This window comes from Thamnophis sirtalis, unplaced genomic scaffold (assembly GCF_051295495.1).
Source record: "Thamnophis sirtalis isolate CommonGarterSnake01/CBP01778 unplaced genomic scaffold, rThaSir2_p1.2 scaffold_5, whole genome shotgun sequence".
In the NCBI taxonomy this organism is placed as follows: domain Eukaryota; kingdom Metazoa; phylum Chordata; class Lepidosauria; order Squamata; family Natricidae; genus Thamnophis; species Thamnophis sirtalis.
The window spans coordinates 3,352,969-3,371,470 of record NW_028261385.1 but is presented as its reverse complement, the minus strand read 5'-3'; the positions used below and the strand labels follow the sequence as shown (position 1 = coordinate 3,371,470).

General features: G+C 41.0%; 1 protein-coding gene across 1 annotated transcript in view; it reads left to right on the top strand.

Annotated features, from left to right (window-relative positions):
* Positions 1-7,079, top strand: part of LOC148045264 (maestro heat-like repeat-containing protein family member 7) — a 31,608-nt gene extending 24,529 nt beyond the window's left edge. Inside the window, exons 20-26 of the mRNA XM_087715320.1 lie at positions 2,288-2,431; positions 3,004-3,180; positions 4,142-4,288; positions 4,800-4,925; positions 6,197-6,299; positions 6,728-6,793; positions 6,913-7,079. Coding sequence (XP_087571446.1) covers positions 2,288-2,431; positions 3,004-3,180; positions 4,142-4,288; positions 4,800-4,925; positions 6,197-6,299; positions 6,728-6,793; positions 6,913-7,079 — 930 coding nt within the window. The remainder of the gene's footprint in view (positions 1-2,287; positions 2,432-3,003; positions 3,181-4,141; positions 4,289-4,799; positions 4,926-6,196; positions 6,300-6,727; positions 6,794-6,912) is intronic.
* Positions 7,080-18,502: the final 11,423 nt, after the last annotated feature.

Genomic DNA, 18,502 nt, shown 5'->3' with positions numbered 1-18,502 from the left:
TGGGGGGGGGGGGAGATGCCATCTGTAGAACATCTTATAAAGATTTTCTTTATAAGCTGTAGCCATTGTTAGTTTCGGATTGTATCCAAAGTTTTTCCCACTTAGCCAATTCCACATTATAACCGAAATTTTTCGCCCAGGCAACTATAGTTTCTTTGACATGTTCCTCCTCTAGCTTATATTCCAACAAAAATCGATCTACACTTTGATCAGCCTGTTTTCTGTCTGTATCAAAAGTTTATCTAATATTGTGTAATCTTTGGCAATAGCTTCCTTCTTCCTACCCTGGGCAAACCTTGATTGTATCTGTAATTCTGAATCTTCAATTTCTCCAAGTTACCAGAGAGAGTAACTTGAGAGACCGCCTACTGCCGATCACCTCCACACGACCCATTAGATCTCATCGTTTAGGCCTCCTCCGAGTTCCATCTGCTGGCCAATGCCGACTGGCCACCATGTGGAGGAGAGCCTTCTCGGTGGTAGCCCCGACCCAATGGAACGATCTCCCCGTGGAGCTTCGTACCCTCACCACCCTCCAGACCTTCCGCACAGCCCTTAGAACCTGGCTATCCCGTCAGGCCTGGGGCTAAAGATTGTAACCCGCCCGAATGGTATGAATGTTGCGTTTTAATCATGTACTGTCTTATATGTAAAAGTCTGTCCGTCCCCCCCTTCCTTTTGATTGTGAGCCGCCCTGAGTCCCCCCAGGGAAAAGGGTGGCATACAAATAAATAAACAGAAACAGAAACAGAAACCAGTATGCCCTCCGGCATCAGCCATCTGAAATTAATTTCGTATTTATTCAGCACAGATGTTAAAAATTGATAGGGCCTTCTTAGTTTCTCCTCGGTACCTGTGTTAAGACTGTTAGTTGTCGTTGATTGTGTATTATCAGATCATTTCTTGTTCTATTCAGCACCTCACCTATTGATTTGACAGTGCTCCTCCGGGGTACTATCAGTAGCTGGACTGGAGTAAAAAGAAAGCCTTGAAAGAGAGAAGAATTGCAGTGAACTTGTTTGGAACTTAATAAAAAAAAGCCTTGGATTCTATATAGTGGCAGTGTATACTATATGGAGGAATGTTGCAACCCGAAAAAGAAAAGAAAGAGAATGCAGAATATTGAACAAAGAACAGAAGAAATGAAGAAAAAGATGAACAAAGAGATAAGAAAATTGGTGATATTGACAGGAGATTGAGGTTGGAAAAGACAAGAGTGGAATATTGTTATGGGAGATTGATGGATCAGAATCCCAGAATTGCAGAATATAGAAGGAAAAAAAGGAAAAATATTGGGCAGCTCTTATGTTAGAAATTTTGGCAGAAGCATCGGTAATAACCAAAGAGAAGTTGATGGAAGGAACAGACGAGGGGTTTCAAGTCTTTACAAGATATGCAATGAAAAACAAATTGCCAAGAGAAGTCCATATAAGATCTACCAAGAAAGCAATTAGAACACAAAATACTACAAATGGCAAGAGATATAAGATTTCACAAATATTGGAAGGATACAGGATGCTGTAATGAAGTGCTATAATAAAAACTAATTTAAATTTAGTTAGAATATTACGCATAAAATGAATAATAGTTATAGTCAAATAAATGATTAATAACGAAATTCTATATAAATTGTAAGTGAGGACTACGGAGAGGATGCGTGAAAGTTTTGTAACCAAAAGATAAATAATTTTATATAGAATACAATGTAAAGATGTAATATTACTGGATGGTTTTAGGACGATGTAATGAAATGTCTTAATATAAATCTATTCTAAAATTAGAATATCTCACATAAAAGGAAGTAATAATTATAGTCAAATAAATGTTAAATAATGATAATAATTGTATACATATACATTAGATTGATAATATGAGATTCTATATAAATTGTAAGTGAAGACTATGGTGAGGAAGCACAGGAGTTTTGTGACCAATTGACACACTGTATATGACTGGAGGATGGTTTTTATGTTATATGTTTGTTTATTTTGTTTGTTTAAAAATAAAAATAAAAAAAGAAAGAAAGAAACACTGTGACCGTTATAAATACGGACCGTCAAGTACCCAATTTTTGATCAGGTGACTATGATCAATGGTCCTGAGTCTGAAAAATGGAGTTGTCCCTTTTGTCAGTGCCGTGGTGACTTTCCGCAGTCACTATATGAGGACTGTCTTTTCTTTTCCTCTCCCCGTAATGGCTGAATGTGGCACCTCTTCATAGAGGCTCTGAGGAAAGTTCCCTTCCTTTGCTTGGTTAATAATCTGTCACTCCACTCTTCTTCCCCAGCTTCTCTATCACCAAGAGGTCGGACACTTCTTCATCATACAGGACATCCTCAATGTCCTCCAAGAACGGATGGCTGAGCCATATCCCCTCATCCAAATATTTGCTGTTCGTGGTCTGGGGTATCTTCTCCAGCACCCCTTCGAGGTAAGAGATGGGGGGCAGGAAGTGAGGGACTTTCAAGGGAGCAGCAGGTGTGACCTCACTCTCTAGGAATTCTACAAGGTTAGGAAGGGTAGAAGGAGGAGAAGAAGACAACCAGCAGAAAGAGGATGCCCTCAGCTACAGTGGAGCCTCTTCTACAAAGATGGGGGCATCCCTGAAAGATCTGAAGGATCAATTTGGAGACAGGTCCTCTTGGAGGACATCTAAAGCAGAACAAGAAGCAACTTGTTGGTTGGAAACTAATCAAGGAGAGAAGCAACCTAGATCTCAGGAGAAATTTCCTGACACTGAGAACAATTAACCACTGGAACGACTTGCCTCCAGAGGTTGTGGGTGCTCCAACACTGGAGGCTTTCAAGAAGAGACTGGACAACCATTTGTCCAGAATAGTGTAGGGTCTCCTGCTGAGCAGGGGGTTGGACTAGATGACCCCCAAGTTCCTTTTCAACCCTGTTATTCTAGATTCTGTGGGCTTCTATATTTTTGTCATTCGTAGACTCAGAGAACGGCAGTGACAATGTTCAATCACTCCCTTCTTTTCCTCCTTCCTCCAGAATACGGTGTTAGAGCCGGTGTTAGTCCCTGTGGTCAACTGTGCTTGTCACCCAGACAAATCTGTGGCAAAGGAATCACTGCGGACCCTTCAGTTCCTTTTCCGGCATCTGAATGTTCAAACCTATGGATGGAAAGCTGTCAATCTTATTCCGGTCCTGGGGAAGTATTTTGCTGATGTACGTCAACCAAATCACAACAAACTAATCCACCCCCCCTCTCTCTTCCTCTCCCTCGCTCCCTCCCTTCTCTCTTTTTCTCCCATAAAGATCGCCTGGGTACCATCTGAAGAATTCTAATCTTATCAAAAAGTCTTAGAAATAGTTCAGCAACAACTGTGTTGTTCTCATCTAAAAGAGTGTGTGAGCTTGCAGATGATCATTGAGTTCATCCAGAGAGCTGGAGAAGTGCCAGATGAGGTGGAAAAGAATGAAGGTTGCCACTCTCTTCAGCTTCACCAAATCATCATCAATCACTCTCCATATTTATTAAAAATCCAGATTGGTGTTGCTTGATCTCACACACTTGAAGGTGTGTGGATTTCAACTCTGCCGGCCTGAGAACTCCAGAGGTTGAAGTCCCCACATCTGAAAGCTGCTCAGATTGGGAAACTCTGGTCTCCATCAGTATTTCTCCCTCTTGGCAACTTGAAGAGGTGAGGACTTCAACTCCCAGAACTCTCCAGCCAGCATCCTGGAGTTGGAGTCCTCACATCTGAAGGCTGCTAAGATGGGAAAACAACCCCCTTGATCACACCATAGAGGTTGGTCTGCAAGCCTTTTACACCCATGGCCAACCATTGGCCAACCATTGGCATGGCCTTGTCTAGAGAAACAGTTGCCAGACTCCCCTTGCTTTGTCTTGTGAGTGGGAAACTGAGGCAGATCAGATGAAGAGGATGGGAGTTATGAAGGCTTTTATTGTAGGTTTAGTGGATCCCTCCCTGCCTTTCTCTTTAAGGAAACAAAGGAGAATCAAATGTGAGACGTTTTCTCACCTGAAATTTCTGCTCTCAGATTTTGCTCAGCTGACTGTTGTGTGTGTTGCAGTTTGTACTTCTAGGTTCTCACAACACCTCCCACTTCCTAAATGCTATTGGAGGGACTGACACGTTTCTCTTCCTTTTCTCTTCCTTCGTAGGAGGACATCGAGTTGCGCAACACCTCCATCATCCTTTTTGGCCTGATCTTAAAAGGGCTCAAGGAGACAGAGGGGAATCTGACCGAATCCATCCTGCACAGCCTGATTCCTCTTGTCATCCAGTTGGCTAATAATCGGACCCAAGAGGTGAGTTGAAGGGCAGGATCAACTAAGCTCCTGTTCTCTTCATGCTCCCTTCTCCATGAGACCATGCTGTACCCCCATCTTCACTCAGAGCAACGTGGTTGCATCATATGGAGCCTCTGGAGAAGGCAAAGAGATTCTGGATAATCCTCAAGTTGTGAGGTCCTTGCAGGCATTTCCTGACCCAACTAGGTGACAGCATCAGTAGGTTGGAGGGGAAGGGTTGATCTCTGCTTAATGCCCGATCATTTTGATGTGGGTGTAGGTTTTCTGTTGGGTCATTCTTAGATTAGGGGGTTGTTTTCTTCTTGATGGTATACCAATAGAAGAGAATCAGGGTTGAATTGTGGGGAATTCTGGCCTTCAGGGGCCCCCTTGCCCTGCCATAGCTTCCTCCCGGAGTGGCTCATCCCCTTTCCCACCCCTGAGCAAGGAGTAGGCTGGGTTTTCTCTGCAGAAGATGGACAACCTCAGAACCGGCTCCTCTGACGCCTCCTTTCTTCCCTCCGCCCAGATCTCCCGGAACACCCTGACCTCCTGCGTCTCCTTTATGAAGTGGGAGGAAGTTCCAGATAATTTGTTTGACTACGAGATTTACACCAGTCTCCAGAGCATGTATTCCAGCATCTGCTCGGAGGTGGTAAGTAGGAGCCTAGCTGGCTCCTTTTTTTCCGGATTAGAGTATAATATATTTTCTTTTTCTCCTGCCTTTCTCCTTTTGATAAATCATTCAAGATGGTGGACGTCCCTAATGCTTCTCCTCCCCCTCCCCCTCCTCCGATTTCCTTCCCAACAACCCTGTGAGGTGGGCTGCCCTGAGGGAGAGGGACAGGACCAAAGTCACTCAGCCAGCTTTCATACCTAAGGCATGACTAGAACTCCCCAAGTCACCCAGGAGCTTTCATGCGAAAGGTGGGACTAGAACTCACAGGCTCCTGGTTTGTTTGTCTGATGCCTTAACCACTAGACTAAACTGACTAGAGGGATTCTTCTTGGGTTGTTGCTCCCTCGGGAACACCAGAGGTTCCATGCCACCATGAGGACTAGAAACCTTGCTGATTTGTGGGTCTGAGGATTAGAAATGGCTGTTTGTAGAAAAGGGAAATTATGATGTAGAGGGGGGCAAAATATAAATGTATTTATAAGATCAGAAGCCATTTCCTTATCATCTTTCTTTCCCTTTTCTTTTTCTATTCTTTTTTTCACTATCTACTATTTTCCTTTATTTTCCTTTATGGTTTTAACTTGGATAAAACTGTCCTTAATAACATAAATGTCTCTGTGTGTGTGTGTGTATGTGTGTGTGTGTGTGTTTGTGTGTGTGTATAATATAATACAATATAAATATATATTATACTAATACTTTTAATATACTATACTATATAATGTAATATTATATTCTATTGCATTGTATAATAGTCCAGTCTAGTCCAGTCCAGTCAAGTCTGTTAGGTAAGCTCCCCAGTTGCAAAACTTACAATAGCTCAGGCTGATCACTATACGACACTTCTAACAGCCAGCTTCCAAACACTCAGATCAGATCAGCATCTAACAGTGATTCTGGCTCCATCTTATGGCCGCTTGAGGAAACAGCAACCAATCACATTTACAGCATTATTTAAAGAAACAGGTATAGCATTGTTACATGATTTATATATTGCCAACCCAACCGTTAGATTATATGCCTAACAAAATCCAATATAGTATGATAATATTGTTAAGTATAATAAAATATAGTATAGTATAACAATCTTATAGTTTAAAGTACAATACGATACGATACAGTATAATAAAATTTAATATGTTATGGAAGACATTGTTGTTGAGGGCATGAGGACTAGAAACCTTAGAAAGAAAGAAAAGAGGAAGCTACAGTGTTCATTGTCTTGTTTGTGGCCTTGTGTTCCCCAGATCAATCGATGCAAGGAAAACCTGCCGGAAATGTTGGAGCAGATGCTGGAATTCCTGAAGAGCCGGAATTCTTCGTCCCGAGAGGCAGCTGCCGTCTTAATTGGTAACCCCAAATGCAAACTCTGGAAGGAGGGGAGGAAAAAACAGGGCAGAAGGGCGGCCCCAAGGCCAAGCATGCTGACCATTATCTCTCTCTCACACACACACATGGCCCCGTTTCTTAAGGGTATCACTGTGGTTGTTAAGTGAGTCACGTGGTTGTTAAGTGAATTGGGCTTCCTTCTGGAGTTTGCTTGCCCGAAGGTTGCAAAAAGTGATCAGGTGACCCCCCCCCCCCAAGACTCTGCAACCATCATAAATATGAGTCATATGAAATTCTTTCCATCCGATCTCTAGACAGACCCAATTCCTGGGACTATCCCGTAGCAACTCTTCCAAATATAAACAAAAGAATTCTGCATTTTCTTTCTTGAATCAGTTGATCTAGCCATTTCTGCCAACTCCACCAACCTTTTCTTTGCATGTGTCTAGGCTGCTGCGCAGAATACATGACACGGGATGTGGTGACTTCCAAACAAATCGAAGAAGTTTTCCTGGGTGAGTTTCAAAGTTCCCTTGCTTGAAGCGGAGACTTTCTCTCCAGAAGCTCTGTCGCTGATCAGAGTTGGTTCTCAAGGTGGATCCTGGAAATCATTTCTCTTCTGGATTCCTTCCAGGTCTCCGGGATCTGCAAGAGGATCGTGAAGCCTCCGTGGCTCAGGCTGCAGCTGAGTCCATGGAAGTAATCTTCTGGCAGTGCTGCCATCGGATCAACCCTGATCTCATTAGTACCGAGCTCCTCTCCAAAGCCATACGGAATTTCTCCGCGACCAAACTGTCATAGTTAAATAGTTTAATCCTTTACTTTATTGTCTTGGCACCCTGTACAACAAAGTTGTGCCTTCTTCAGCAAATATTATACATTAAAAATAAAACTATACAATTGTATAGAACTGTACATTCTATACAATGAAATTGAAAACTCCTGATATTGCGTTTCTGTTGCCCTCTACTGTAGAATTCAGGATAGTTACTGCTCTGGGATGGAAGCTCTTTTTCAGTCTACTTGTCCTTTTTATTGTCCTGTACCGTCTGCCAGATGTTAATAGTTCAAAAAAATAGGGTGCCCAGGTTGTGATGGATCTTTAAGGAGATGGAGGAAGCATGAAGATAATTCCTACGTTGTGAAAGACCACGAAGGAACATCATCGAAACAGGAGCTGGCAGGAAGATTAGTAACTCATAGTTACCTGATTGGCTGTTGACTGATGAGGGGCCCATCTCTCTCTTTCTTTTTTCTTTTTTGAGTATAAGGAAAGTAAGGAGAATGGAGTAAATAACATTGCCACCTAGAGGCCTGGAAACATTGTTTTCTTTTTCTTGTATGAGTGTTTAGAGAAAAGTTTTAAAAAATTTAAGACCTGATGTTACATTTCAAGAACTTTAACCCTGTTTATGAAATGATAGTGGGATGAGCATGGGAGATAGTTAATACATGTGCTCTTCTGGGATACTATCAGTGCATGGAGTTTGGGCTTGAAAGAAAATGTGGAATTCAAAGAAAGAAGACTGTAGTGAACTTGAAAAGAGAATTATTAATTTTGTTTGGAACTTAATATAAGAGTCTTGGATTTTACAGTAGACAAGGAAGAGACACTACAGATGATTATGCAAGGAATAAAAAAAATTCAAGTAAGAACAGAGAATATAGAAAAGAGAACAGAGAACATTGAAAAGAGAATAGAAAATATAGAACAAAGAACAGAGAACATCAAACAAAAAAAGGGAACAGATGAAAAAATTGAAAACATTCACCAAATGATGAAATATGAGGACAAAAAAATGGAAGAAAAAGATGAGCCAAGAGATGATAAAATAGGAGATACTGATAGCAGATTGAGCGTAGCTGAAAAAGATAACAGTGGAATACTGGGATGGGAGATCGATAAATCAGAATTTTATCTCAGAATTCAAAACATAGAAGAAAAAAGGGAGAAAATCTGGCAGAAATAACGATAGAAATTCTGGCAGATATCTTGGAGATAACCAAACAGAAAATGATGGATGGTATAGATGAGCTATTTCGAGTCTATAGACAAGATTTGCAGTGAGAAACAATCTCCCAAGAGAAGTTCATATAAGGTTTACTAAGAAAACAATTAAGACACAAATATTACAGAAGGCAAGAGACAAAAGACTGGAATATAAAAATAAGGAGATTGAATTTTTTTAATATAGATTTTTTTTCATTTTTGAATAAACACAGAAAAACACACAAAAAAACCACAAAACCATCTTCCGTTACAAATTGTAGAAATTGTGTCAATTGGTTACAAAAACCTCTGTGGATCCCTTCCACAGTCATCACCTACAATGCATATCAAATCATATATTATAAATCAAATATATTTATATATATATTACTATCATCATACCTCAACCTTCATTTGACTATAATTGTTTTTACGTCTTTTTATATAAAATATTCCAGATTTAAAGCAAAACCACATAATGGCATTCCATTAGCTCTTCCCAATATCATCCAGTAACATTACATCTTTATAACATGTTCTAAATAAAAATTGGTTATATTTAATAACAGATTCTAAACCTTTCGTAGTCACAATTTGCAATTTATATCAAATTTCCTCTTATCAAACCAATACATATATATTCATTATTTTATCAATCAATTATTTAACTATCCATTATCACTTCATTTTATACATAATGCTCTAAATTTAACTAAATTTGACTTAATTTTTTATTATAAGCTGTTGCATCAACCTGTGTCTTTCCAGTAATAGTGCAGTCTTATGTCTCTTGCCATTTGTGGCATTAGTATTTTGGTTATTTCCTTAGTAAATTTTGTATGGACTTCTCTTCGCAACTTATTGCTTATTGCATATCTTGTATAAGCTCGAACCCTCCATCTGCTTCTTCGATCAGCTTATCTTTGGTTATCACTAGTGCTTCTGACAAAATCTCTCTCCTTAGTTCCATCAATTCTTCTCTCTTTTGACTTCCGGTGGCACCGTGCTGCTCTGACAACATCTCCTCTGAGATGCTCCAGCCCCAAGATCGCGTTACACTGTCTGGACAGCGTAAATCAGTTGTCTGGCAGTTTGAAAACTCTTTCCTCAGGAGAAGAGCTGCCGAGTGTGGGTAGAGCTCCCTTAACACCCCAGGAGTAAATTCTGGGGTTTGGAAGGTGTAGCTCAACACACTCCGCTCTCGGGATGCGTCTGCTTTCCGCAGATCAAAGAGCCATGTCCACCCCTGCAATCAATGTTTGATCTACATTTGAATAAGAAGCAGGCAGAGCAAATACTGGAGAGTTTCACAATCGCAGGTATTTTAAAACTTTAACTCCAATCTACAAAAACTCCTTCTGTTAAAACTAACGAAATAGAAGTGAAAATGGCACCCGAATTTTGAAAGTGTGGCTGAATCGAAACTTAACAAGCTATTACATCTCTTAAGTGCTCCCTAACGTTGTTAAAAGAACTAAGAGCTTAAGATCACTCAAAACAGCATTGATTTACTAATAAGCTACAAGACTTAATAATTGGAATAAGTGGTTTGTTTGGACTTAACAATTTGGTGGAAGATAAGTTTAATTGAATAGTTGAAATGGCCACAAAACAAGTTAGAACAACAACTACTTCAAAGAGCGCTGGCAGCTCTCCAGCCCCGACAAATAAATTACAGTCATTATTACCTCCCCCCCCCCTGCTGCTGAGGCTTTAACTCTTGATGCGCTATGAGGCGCCTTAAAAGACGCCTTAAAAGAACAGGCTGCTGCTTTAGAACTTAAGATAGAGGAAAAGCTTACATCTGCCTTTAAGGAGGTTTCGGAGGAAATATCTGGGATCAAGGAGCTAATCCAGACTCGTAACCAGCAAATAAGAGACATAACCATAAATAAAGAGACATAGTGGAAGCCTTTAAAGGTTTGGCTAGCTATGTATTCTCATTGGATGATAGAGTGGAAGAAATTAACCAGTCCAATGTTAATCTAGAAAGTAAAGTTGAAGAGGTTCAAAATAAGGCTGATAAGTCAAAAGCAGAAATTACAATGATACAAAATAGAGCGATGGAATTTGCTTTGAGAAAAAGAGGCCTGAAAGAGAATAACCAAGAAAATCTGAAAGAGATTCTTGCAGAAGCTTTTGACCAATTAATTGGTCAACCAAGACCTGAGTATGATTGGCAAATGGACAAAATATACCGCGTTAATTCATGGATTGCCAGACAGAAACAATTACCAAGAGACATTGTAGTCTACTTTGATACTAGAAATATAAGGAACCTGATATTACAAGCGTCCTATAAAACCAAGTTGCAGATTGCAGGTCAGGAGGTGATAGTTTTGAAGGAAATTCCACCAAAAATGTTGAAATCTAGGAAAGACTATGTATTCCTAGTGGATGAACTTAAAAACTGCCAGATACAATATAGATGGGAAGTCCCAGCCAGATTAGTGGTGAATTACCTGGGGCAAAGATATCGTCTCAACTCAATTTGGAAGGCCAGAGATTTTTACAGCAACGTATTAAAAGCTGGTTATCCTCCAACTCCAGGATTCAGAGAAAGGGAGCAAGCAGGAGAGGCCAGACAGCAAGATACCCAAGTATCATTGGATGTGGCCCAAGCTTTGAATCTTCTTGTGGAGACAGAAGGAATTATGGAGTAAAGACAAACCCGAGCAGTACCAAACGCAAGGAACAAGAATTAAAGATGCAACAAGCCCAGACAACAACTCAAGAAACTATAAACATTAACACAGAAGCCATGGGAGGAGCCAGGCTGAAGATCAAACTACAGGATTTCCAGGTGGCTCTTTAAAAGCTTCAGGGAGCTGAAGATGACAATTAAATTTTTAACCTGGAATGTCCATGGCTTAAACTCACCACAAATAAGGAAAAAAATATACCACTATTTGAAACAATTAAAAAATGATGCAATTTTTCCGCAAGAAACACATATTAGAGCAAATGATCAGAAATACTTGATGAATGCAAGATTGGGACAACATTTTGTAGCTTGAAGTTTGAAGTTTGAAGTTTCATTTTATTTATATGCCGCCCTATTCCCTAAAAGGGACTCAGGGCGGCGAACAACTCCAACGGGAAGGGGAACATGCAATACAAAATAGACATTTAAAATAACCAACAACCACACCTGTCGAGAGGTGAAGGGAGCTCATCAACCCCAGGCCTGCCAGCACAGCCAGATCTTAACAGCTTTTCGGAAAGCCAGGAGAGAGGTGAGGGTCCGAATCTCCGCGGGGAGTTGGTTCCAAAGGGCCGGAGCAGCCACAGAGAAGGCTCTCCTCCGGGTAGTCGCCAGTCGGCATTGGCCGGCGGATGGAATTCGGAGGAGGCCTAATCTGTGAGATCTAATCGGTCTAGTGGAGGTAATTGGCAGCAGGCGGTCTCTCAAGTACCCAGGTCCAATACCATGAAGGGCTTTATAAGTGACGACTAGTGCCTTGAAGGGTATCCGGAGACCAATAGGCAGCCAGTGCAGCTCGCGGAGGATAGGTGTTACGTGGGTGAACCGAGGTGCACCGCTGCATTCTGGACAAGCTGAAGTCTCCGAATGCTCTTCAAGGGCTGCCCCATGTAGAGCACGTTGCAGTAGTCCAGTCTAGAGGTCACAAGGGCACGAGTGACTGTTGTGAGGGCCTCCCGGTTCAGGTAGGGATGCAACTGGTGCACCAGGCGAACCTGGGCAAATGCCCCCCTGGTCACAGCTGACAAGTGGTGTTCAAAAGTCAGCTGTGGGTCCAGGAGGACTCCCAAATTGCGAACCCTGTCTGAGGGGCGTACTGTTTGACCCCCCCAGCCTGAGAGATGGAAAACTTGGCCAATTAGTAGGAGGGAAACACACCAGCCACTCGGTCTTATCCGGATTGAGAACAAGCTTGTTAGCCCCCATCCAGTCCCTAACAGCCTCGAGGCAGTGGCACATCACATCAACCGCTTCATTGAGTTGGCACGGGGCGGACAGATACAGCTGCGTATCGTCCGCATACTGATGGTATTTTATCCCGTGCCGTCGAATGATCTCACCCAGCGGCTTCATGTAGATATTAAACAGGAGGGGGGACAGGACCGAACCCTGCGGCACCCTATAATTCAGGGGCCTAGGGGTCGATCTCTGCCCTCCGACCAACACCGACTGACCTGTCTGAGAGGTAGGAAGAGAACCACCGTAAGACAGTGCCTCCCACCCCCACCTCCCGCAGTCGTCACAGAAGGATACCATGGTTGATGGTATCGAAGGCCGCTGAGAGGTCAAGGAGCACTAGGACGGAGGCATAACCTCCATCCCTGGCTCTCCAGAGATCATCGATCAATGCGACCAAAGCGGTTTCCGTGCTGTAGCCAGGCCTAAATCCCAACTGGAAGGGATCTAGATAATCGGTTTCCTCCAAGGACCACCGGAGCTGATAGGCCACCACTTTCTCAACAACCTTCCCTACAAAGGGGAGGTTGGAGACTGGACAATAGTTGTTTAACACGGCTGGATCCAAAGATGGCTTCTTCAGAAGGGGTCTCACCACCACCGCCTTTAGAGCGGGGGGAAAGAACCCCTCCCGAAGGGAGGCGGTAACAACCGCCTGGATCCAGCCCCGTGTCACCTCCCTGCTGTTAGCGACCAGCCAGGAGGGGCACAGGTCCAGTACGCATGTGGAGGCACTTACAGCTCCCATGGCCTTGTCCACGTCCTCAGGGGTAACAGCTTGAAAATCAATCCAGTGATGTCCTTCTAGATTCTCCCTTGGTGCCTCGGCTGGCTCTGCGCAATTGGAGTCCAGGTCCGTCCGAAGCCGAGCAACTTTATCCGCGAGGAATTGGACGTAATCCTCAGCTCTGCCTTGCAAAGGATCGCTCGTATCCCTCCTGCTTAGGAGGGAACGGGTTATATAATACAAATTATATAATACATTTTATAATACAGATTATAAAATGTTTGCTAAAATATGAGCAAATAGGTTGATGTTAGTTATACAACAAGTGATCCACAATGATCAATCTGGTTTTATACAAGGGAGACAAATGAAAAGTAATGTAAGACAAATTGTTAATATATTGGAGTATCTGGGAAAGAACAACCAAGTCCCCCCAGCACTCATATTCTTGGATGTGGAGAAAGCATTTGATCGAGTGAATTGGCTATTTTTAATGAAAATAATACAAAAGATGCAATTTGGAGAGCATTTCACACAATCTATCAAGGCAATATACCAGGAACAAACAGCACAAATTATAGTTAATGGTAGTTTAACAGAATCTTTTAAAATTGAAAAAGGAACAAGACAGGGCTGTCCCCTATCCCCATTATTGTTTATCTTACCCCTGGAGTTATTGTTGAATAAAATACGGGGATCAGATGATTTACAGGGAATTAAGATTAGGCATTATGAATATAGACTATGAGCATTTGCGGATGACTTGGGTAAATCAACTATGGTTTTAATGAACATAATCAATATGGTCAAGTATCTGGGTTTAAAATAAATCTAGGGAAAACAAAGATGATAGTTAAAAATATGAACATAAATCAAAGAGAAGAATTAGAAAGAATAATAGGATGCAAGATAGTAAAAAAAGTCAAATATCTAGGAGTTTATATTACAACCTCAAATGGGAAATTATATAAGTATAACTACGATCCATTATGGCATAGAATAAAGGTAGAGTTGAAGAAATTGGAAAAACTACAACTGTCTTTGCTGGGAAGGATAGCAGCAGTAAAAATGAATGTTTTGCCTAAGTTTTTATTTCTTTTTCAAATGATACCAATACTCAAAAAAGATGCAAATTTGGAAGAATGGCAGAAGGGTGTTAATAAATTTGTTTGGGCAGGGAAGAAACCGAGAATAAAACTTAAAATAATGCAAGATGTACGTGAGAGAGGAGGTTTGAAAATGCCAAACTTAAAACTATATTATGAAGCAGTAGCTTTATCAATAATTAGTGATTGGATCAACTCAACAGAGGATAGAATACTGAACATTGAAGGATATGATTTGGTATATGGTTGGCATGCTTATTTAATATATGATAAGAAGGTGGATAAGATTTTTAAAAGTCATATTTTAAGGAATGCTCTATTGCGTGACTGGAAAAAATATCAACATAAATTAAATGAAAAGATACCTATGTGGGCAATACCCAGACACGCAATAGAGAATATAAGCATAGAACAAAAACAGGATGTAACCACATACAGACAGCTTCTTACCATAAAAGGATTACAGTTAAAACCTCTGAATGTACTAAAAGAGGAAAAGGTAATTCAAACCTGGTTTCAGTATGGACAGCTACAGGCCAGATGGAAAAAAGACCAGAAAATTGGTATCATGCAAAATGAGGACAACCTACTAAAACAAATTAGGGACCAAAGTTAAATGCATATAAAAAGGTTATGTAATATATTGATGGAAATAGACTCTGAAACAGAGCTAGTTAAAGACTGTATGATAAAGTGGGCACAAAATTTTGAAGAACCAATAATGATGGAAACATGGAAAAAGATATAGGCAAGAAACGTAAAATTTACGCAAGCCCAAAACCTGAGAGAGAATTTTTACAAGATGTTTTATAGATGGCATTTAGATCCTAAAAAATTAGCTTGTATGTATCCGAACTTACAGTCTAAATGCTGATGATGTGATTGTGCTGATGCTATGTATTATCATATATGATGGACTTGTAAAAAGGTCAAAGCATTTTGGATAAAAATATGGTGGATTATGCAAAATATTCTTAAAAAGAGGATAAACTTTACTCCTCAGTTATTCTTGTTAGGTATAATCACAGACTGTACAGTTATAGAGACTAACTTGATTCTGAACTTAACAAAGGCAGCAAGACTGTTGGTGGCGCAGTACTGGAAGAAGGAAGAATTGCCTACTATTCAAGAATGGATGTTAAAAGTAACAAACTTAGCAGAGATGGCTAAAATATCAGCATACCTCAAGGGCTATTCATATGAGAAATACAAGCTGGAATGGAGAAGATGGGTTGAGTAAATTCTTCTCTCTTTTCTTCTTCTATACTTTGAAATCTGGGGTAGAGTTCCAGTCCATCTATCTCCCCTTTCCATATTCCACTCTTTCCATTTCCAACCACACTCAGTTCACTGTAAGTATCAACAATTTTCTTTTCTCTTTGTTTATTTTTTCCTTCAGTTTTTAGAACTCTGACCTCCACTTTCTTCATTTGATAAACATCCTCAATTTTTCAATCAAATTTTACTGTTCTACAATTTATGTTCTCCAATCTCTTCTCAATTTTCTTTGTTACTTCTAATAATTTTTGAATTTCAAACATAAACTTTTGCAATGTTAAAGTTTCTTTTCCATGTTGTGCCATTCTTCCAACTTTTAAACACAGCCACTCTGGCATTCAAAACTTTTTATTAAATTTAAAGCAAGTTCATTTATAACATTTCAAGACAAGGCTTTGTTTTCACTCCACTCCAGCTACCAATAAAGCTCCAGAAGAGCACCTGTATAAACAACCCATGCTCTTCTCACTATCACTCTCTGTAAATATGCAAAATCAAATGATCAAAGAGAAAAAAGAAAAGAAAATATTTCCAAGCCTTCTAAGCCTCCAGCCTCCAAGTATAATGTATGGGATCTATTTCATCAGTGGTTAGATAAAAAAAACATGGAAATGAAAGATGTTAGAGAATGTTATAAATACAAGAATAATAGAATGCTACAGAAAATAACATAAAGATATATTAATTATTGGATAGATTGAAGATGATGTAATGAATTGTTATAATATAAATGATCCCAATATTAAGTATAGCTCATTGAAAATGAAGGAATAAATAGTGATAGTCAAACAAATAACATACAATGATAACAATTTATATAAATATATTGGATTTGATAACATGTGATTTTATATAAATTGCAAGTGATGACGATGGAAAGGATGCACAAAAACCTTGTAACCAATTGACACACCGTATATAATGAAAGATGGTTTTATGTTTTATGTCTTGTTTGTCTGTCTGTTTAAAAAAATAAAAAATAACAAAAAAAGAAATAGAATTTAGATCAGAGATATTTTTCTAGGTATTATCCCAGAGGAACTTAAGAAAGAGGATACTTATTTGATTGTACATGTAACTACAGCAGCGAGAATTGTATTTGCCCAAAATTAAAAATTAAATAAGCTGCCAAGAGATGAAGATACTAAAGATTTTAAAAAGATACTAGATTTTGCAGAAAAGAACAGGTTGACACTGAAAATGAAGGATAAAGAGGAATCGGTGTACTTCAAGACATGGGGAAGGTTTTATGATTGGCTAGAGAAAGGAAGATAGAAAAGAAAGTAGGGAGAAGATACATAACCGAGACGATGCACTATTAAATGGAAAAGGGGAGGAAGAGGGGGAAAACAGAAAAGAAAATATTAAATATACAAGTATATATTCAAGAGCAGGATATAAAGGGGAAAAATATAGTCAGGCTAGATTAGCGAAGGTAAGGGAATAAGAAATCATTCCAAATTATATTTTGGTTTGCGGAAATACCATCCCAAGGAAACATAAACTGAGATTTGAAAGAGGGACCTATAACAACAGAAAAAGAAAGGGAGAGAGGAAGAGAGGAAGAGGAGGGACAGAAGAAAGAGGTAAGGAGAGACGGGTGAGTTCAGTTGAGTTTAGTTTATCAGTTTTGTATGTCACCCACTCCCGGAGGACTCCGGGCGGCTTATAATAAAGGGGAAAATAAGACAAACAATTTAAAATACAACAACATTCATCGTTACCGTGGGGCTGGATACTTCAACAGCCCCCGGCCTGCCAGAGCAGCCAGGACTTAGTGGCTTTATGGAAGGCCGGGAGGGCCGTTAGGGTCCGGATCACCACGGGGAGCTCGTTCCAGAGGGCCGGAGCTGCAACAGAGAAGGCTCTCCCCCGGGGGGTCGCCAGCCGACATTGGCTGGCAGATGGAATCCAGAGAAGGCCTAGTCTGTGCGATCGAATCAGTCTTTGGGAGGTAATTGGCAGGAGGCGGTCTCTCAGGTACCCAGGTCCGATGCCATAGAGGGCTTTATAAGTAACGACTAGCACCTTGAAGCGTGTCTGGAGACCAATGGGCAGCCAGTGCAGCTCGCGGAGGATAGTTGTAACATGGGTGAACCTAGGTGCACCCACAATCGCTCACACGGCTGCATTCTGGACTAACTGAAGTCTTCGAACACTCTTCAAGGGCAGCCCCATGTAGAGCATGTTACAGTAATCCAGTCTTGAGGTCACAAGGGCGTGAGTGACTATCTGAAGGGCCTCCTGGTCCAGGTAGGGTCGCAATTGGTGCACCAGGCGAACCTGGGCAAAGGTCTCCCTGGTCACAGCTGACAAATGGTGTTCTAAAGTCAGCTGTGGATCAAGGAGGACACCCAAATTGTGGACCCTCTCTGAGGGGCATATAATTTCACCCCCCAGACTGAGAGATGGAATAGTTAGCCAATCTTTGGGAGATGAAATATGATAGGTTCTCCTACTTGAGCAGGGACTGGACTAGAAGACCTCCAGGGTCCCTTCCAGCTCTATTCTAGATTTCTTCTTGTATTCTATTTCACCTATGAGAGTCACATGAATATGTCATTATTTACAATGTGCATTTTTGAACGACTCCCTTAATTCATTCAAAGGTCATAAAATCGATCAGGGATCCAGGGTGACCTGGTTTATGACCGACGCAACTTACAACCTATAACGCTGGGCTCATTCGCAGCTGAACGTTGAGAGGCCTCCCTGTAACAGATATGAGGAGGGGACCAGGCCTCAGCTCCCTTTCTGGATTAACAAACTAAGTTGAGTTTATTCAAGTTTCAAGTTTATTAGAATTTGTATGCCCAGAGTCCGGCTCACAACAGACAAGAAACATTTAATTTTAAAAAATAGAGATAAAAAAAATAAAAATACAGTATTAAAATTCATGTCACCCATTCCATCTAAGCGGGCCTGGAACAGCCAGGTCTTGACGGCTTTACGGAAGGCCGGGAGAGTGGTAAGGGTCTGGATCTCTGCAGGTAGATCGTTCCACAGGGCTGGTGCAGCAACAGAGAAGGCCCACCCCCGGGGAGTCGTCAGCCGGCATTGTCCGGCTGACGGCACCCGGAGGAGGCCCAACATGTGCGATCTTGTTGGTCGTTGGGAGGTAAGTGGCAGGAGGCGGTCTCTCAGATAGCCAGGTCCTAAACCATTAAGGGCTTTAAAGGTAAC